Source organism: Quercus suber, unplaced genomic scaffold (assembly GCF_002906115.3).
Source record: "Quercus suber isolate HL8 unplaced genomic scaffold, Cork oak 2.0 scaffold_815, whole genome shotgun sequence".
Taxonomy (NCBI): domain Eukaryota; kingdom Viridiplantae; phylum Streptophyta; class Magnoliopsida; order Fagales; family Fagaceae; genus Quercus; species Quercus suber.
Window position 1 is genome coordinate 119,593 of NW_027070246.1, and position 2,964 is coordinate 122,556.

Sequence of the window (2,964 nt, forward strand, 5' to 3'; positions counted from 1 at the left end):
CTCATACCTAATTTAAGGCATAGTCCCCCCCCCCCCCCCCCCCCCCCCCCAAAAAAAAACTTGTGTAAACCTATGGAATTTATTTATTTGTTTATTTCTCTTAATTTATTATTCTCATTGCAGGGATTGCAACGATTTTGCACAGAGCATAAGATTAAGTTATCAAAGGTATGAGATGTCTGGAAACTTCACTCTTTACTGTGTAAATACATATATAAAGTTTTTTCCAACTTCTGTTAATAAAAATGATAAATCAGATATTTCCTGCATGTGGGAAGACATTAATGTTCTGTATCTTTCTTCAGATAGATCACATATTTCTCTCTCGTGTCTGCTCAGAGACTGCGGGTGGTCTTCCAGGTTTGTATCTTGATAGATCAGCAATGATGTATCTGTGATCATTAACTATATTTCAATTTCGGATTATAACCAAAGAAAATGTTTTAGTTTGTAGTATATAAACATCTGGAGTGTGTCTTAATGTCTGAATAGTAATTCAAGTGAGAGTTCTTCAGGCCACTGAATTGCTCAATTTAACTCCACAGGTTTACTATTGACTTTGGCTGGCATGGGAGACGAAGGAATGTCTGTGAGTATCAGATCAAAATATATATATTGTCTCTCCAGTTAATTTTGTAAAATGTTGATTTGCAATTCTATCTTATATTATTTCTAATAAGAGTTTCTGTTGTTTTGAAGGTCAATGTTTGGGGTCCATCAGATCTTAAGTATCTAGTTGATGCCATGAAGTCTTTCATCCCAAATGCTGCCATGGTTCACACTCGAAGCTTTGGGCCCATGTTAAGTTCTGATACTGCTTCTATGCCTGATTCAAGTCAGTTTCAGGAACCCATTGTTCTCATTGATGATGAGGTTGTCAAGATATCAGCCATTCTCCTACGACCAAGTTGCTTGGATGGGTCTCCACACTTGAATGAAGAATCTGTCATGCAGAATCCTTCAGAAAGGGGTCTAGATGTGAGAATGGGTCCAAATGGAAAAACAAGGTCTATAATGAAGCCTGGTGATATGTCTGTGATATATGTCTGTGAATTGCCTGAGATTAAGGGGAAATTTGACCCAGCCAAAGCTATGTCTCTTGGTCTTAAACCTGGCCCAAAGTATCGTGAACTGCAACTCGGAAATTCAGTGAAGTCAGATCACCAAAATATCACGGTGGGTTCCAGAAGGCATTCGTTAAAGATATATTATGAGGCTCTTGCCTGTGCTTTATTGTTTCTGAAGTCTGTTATGTGGTCTAGGTTTTAATCTATAGATTTATTTGCCTTTTTTTTAGGTTCATCCAAGTGATGTAATGGGTCCTTCTGTTCCTGGGCCCATTGTACTCCTTGTTGACTGCCCCTCAGAATCTCACTTGCAGGAGTTGTTGTCTATACAATCTCTCAGTAGTTACTATGTAGATGCCTTGGGCAATCTACCAGAGAGTGCTAAGACTGTTACTTGTATCATTCATTTAAGTCCTGCATCTGTAATAAGTGGTTCAAATTATCAGAGATGGATGCAAAGATTTGGTTCAGCCCAACACATCCTAGCTGGACATGAAATGTGGGTCTCTTTTCTTATTTACAAGTATTTGTGGCGTGTGCCTAGCTACTTCAATTGACAGTTCTCATGCTTTTACAGGAAGAATGTGGAGATTCCTATTCTTAAATCAAGTGCACAAATTGCAGCACGTCTCAATTATTTGTGCCCTCAGTTTTTCCCAGCTCCTGGTTTTTGGTCTCTTCAGCAGCTTAATTACCCAGCACGAGAGTCCAGTGCTTCAAGTGAGGTTTGTTGCAATATACTAGGAAGGAAATAATTATTATAATATTTGATTGTTAGGAGTTCATTTTCAAGCTTGGACATATTTGGGGCCTACTGACCAGTTGATTTGGTTTCTTCTTATCAGGGTCCAGTTTCAAAGCTGTGTGAAAGCATTGCTGCCAAAAATCTCCTCAAGGTATGAATTGAGATCTATAATAAACTTCTGGCCCCATCTAATTTTTATAGGAGAACAGATATGATGTAGTTTAACCTTTCCTCTTTACAAACTAGACTATATCTTATTCACAAGCTTTACTCTGTAAGTTATCTTACATTGAGGTTTGAAACAAATGTGAAATGAGATAGTCAATAGAGTGAATTTTGAGAGTTGTTAGACTTATCAAAAAGAATTTTGAGAGTTGTTAAGATAGTGGCTATTTACTTGAGATATTTAGAAGATCATTTACATAAATGCTCCAGCATATCTACACCAAATTTTCCTCAAATGTAGACACTATACTCATTATATTCACCATGGATATAGAATGTCATGCCTTCTCTTTGAATTTTTTTTTTCCTTTTTTGTTGTCCTACTAAGGTCATGCTTCACTTGTTCTGCAGTATGGTTAGTGTTATGAGTGACTTGATTTTTCTGATCTTGTATAGACGCACGTCATATAATGATGGCATTTTTGGGGGGGGGGGGAACTATCTTTGATCCCAATTTCTCCGATTGAGTGGGATTTCTATACTTTTTTTTTTGATTATGTATACATTTTCAGCTGGATCCCTTCCGTTTAGGATCCAAACTCAATTAATTTTTTTAACATATATGCTGTGGACTTCTCTTTAGCCAATTGCTTGACCTATATAACAAATAAGGATACCAACTATATTTCATGATTGAGGCAATGTTACAATATTCCTTTTTTCTTACTCTTCTCAAGTGAAGACCACACTTGTTTAGGATTGCATTTAAAACACCAGTAATCAGGGATTTCTTTTTTTTCTTTTTCCCCTGACAATTTTTTGGGGTAGGGAGATTAAATCTGTGTTCTTCGGGGAGAGAACTGGATAATATCATTAAATCACAAGACTCTTAGTGGCCACCAGAGATTCCATTTGTATAATAAACTGAAATATCAAATATGAGGTTTACTGGTAGTGTAGGAAAATGTGTTGCACTTCTATTGTAAG

At 36.8% G+C, this 2,964-nt stretch overlaps 1 protein-coding gene across 2 annotated transcripts in view; it reads left to right on the plus strand.

The window, feature by feature from the left end:
• The window catches only part of LOC112015714 (tRNAse Z TRZ4, mitochondrial), a 5,616-nt gene extending 3,609 nt beyond the window's left edge, over window positions 1-2,007 (plus strand). The window contains exons 3-9 of one of the 2 annotated variants that reach the window (XM_065767494.1): window positions 124-168; window positions 306-360; window positions 546-589; window positions 700-1,176; window positions 1,298-1,566; window positions 1,645-1,792; window positions 1,913-2,007. In XM_065767494.1, the coding sequence (XP_065623566.1) occupies window positions 124-168; window positions 306-360; window positions 546-589; window positions 700-1,176; window positions 1,298-1,566; window positions 1,645-1,792; window positions 1,913-1,969 (1,095 nt within the window). In that variant the 3' untranslated portion in view covers window positions 1,970-2,007. The remainder of the gene's footprint in view (window positions 1-123; window positions 169-305; window positions 361-545; window positions 590-699; window positions 1,177-1,297; window positions 1,567-1,644; window positions 1,793-1,912) is intronic. The other variant, XM_065767495.1, reaches the window with a different exon arrangement.
• Window positions 2,008-2,964: the final 957 nt, after the last annotated feature.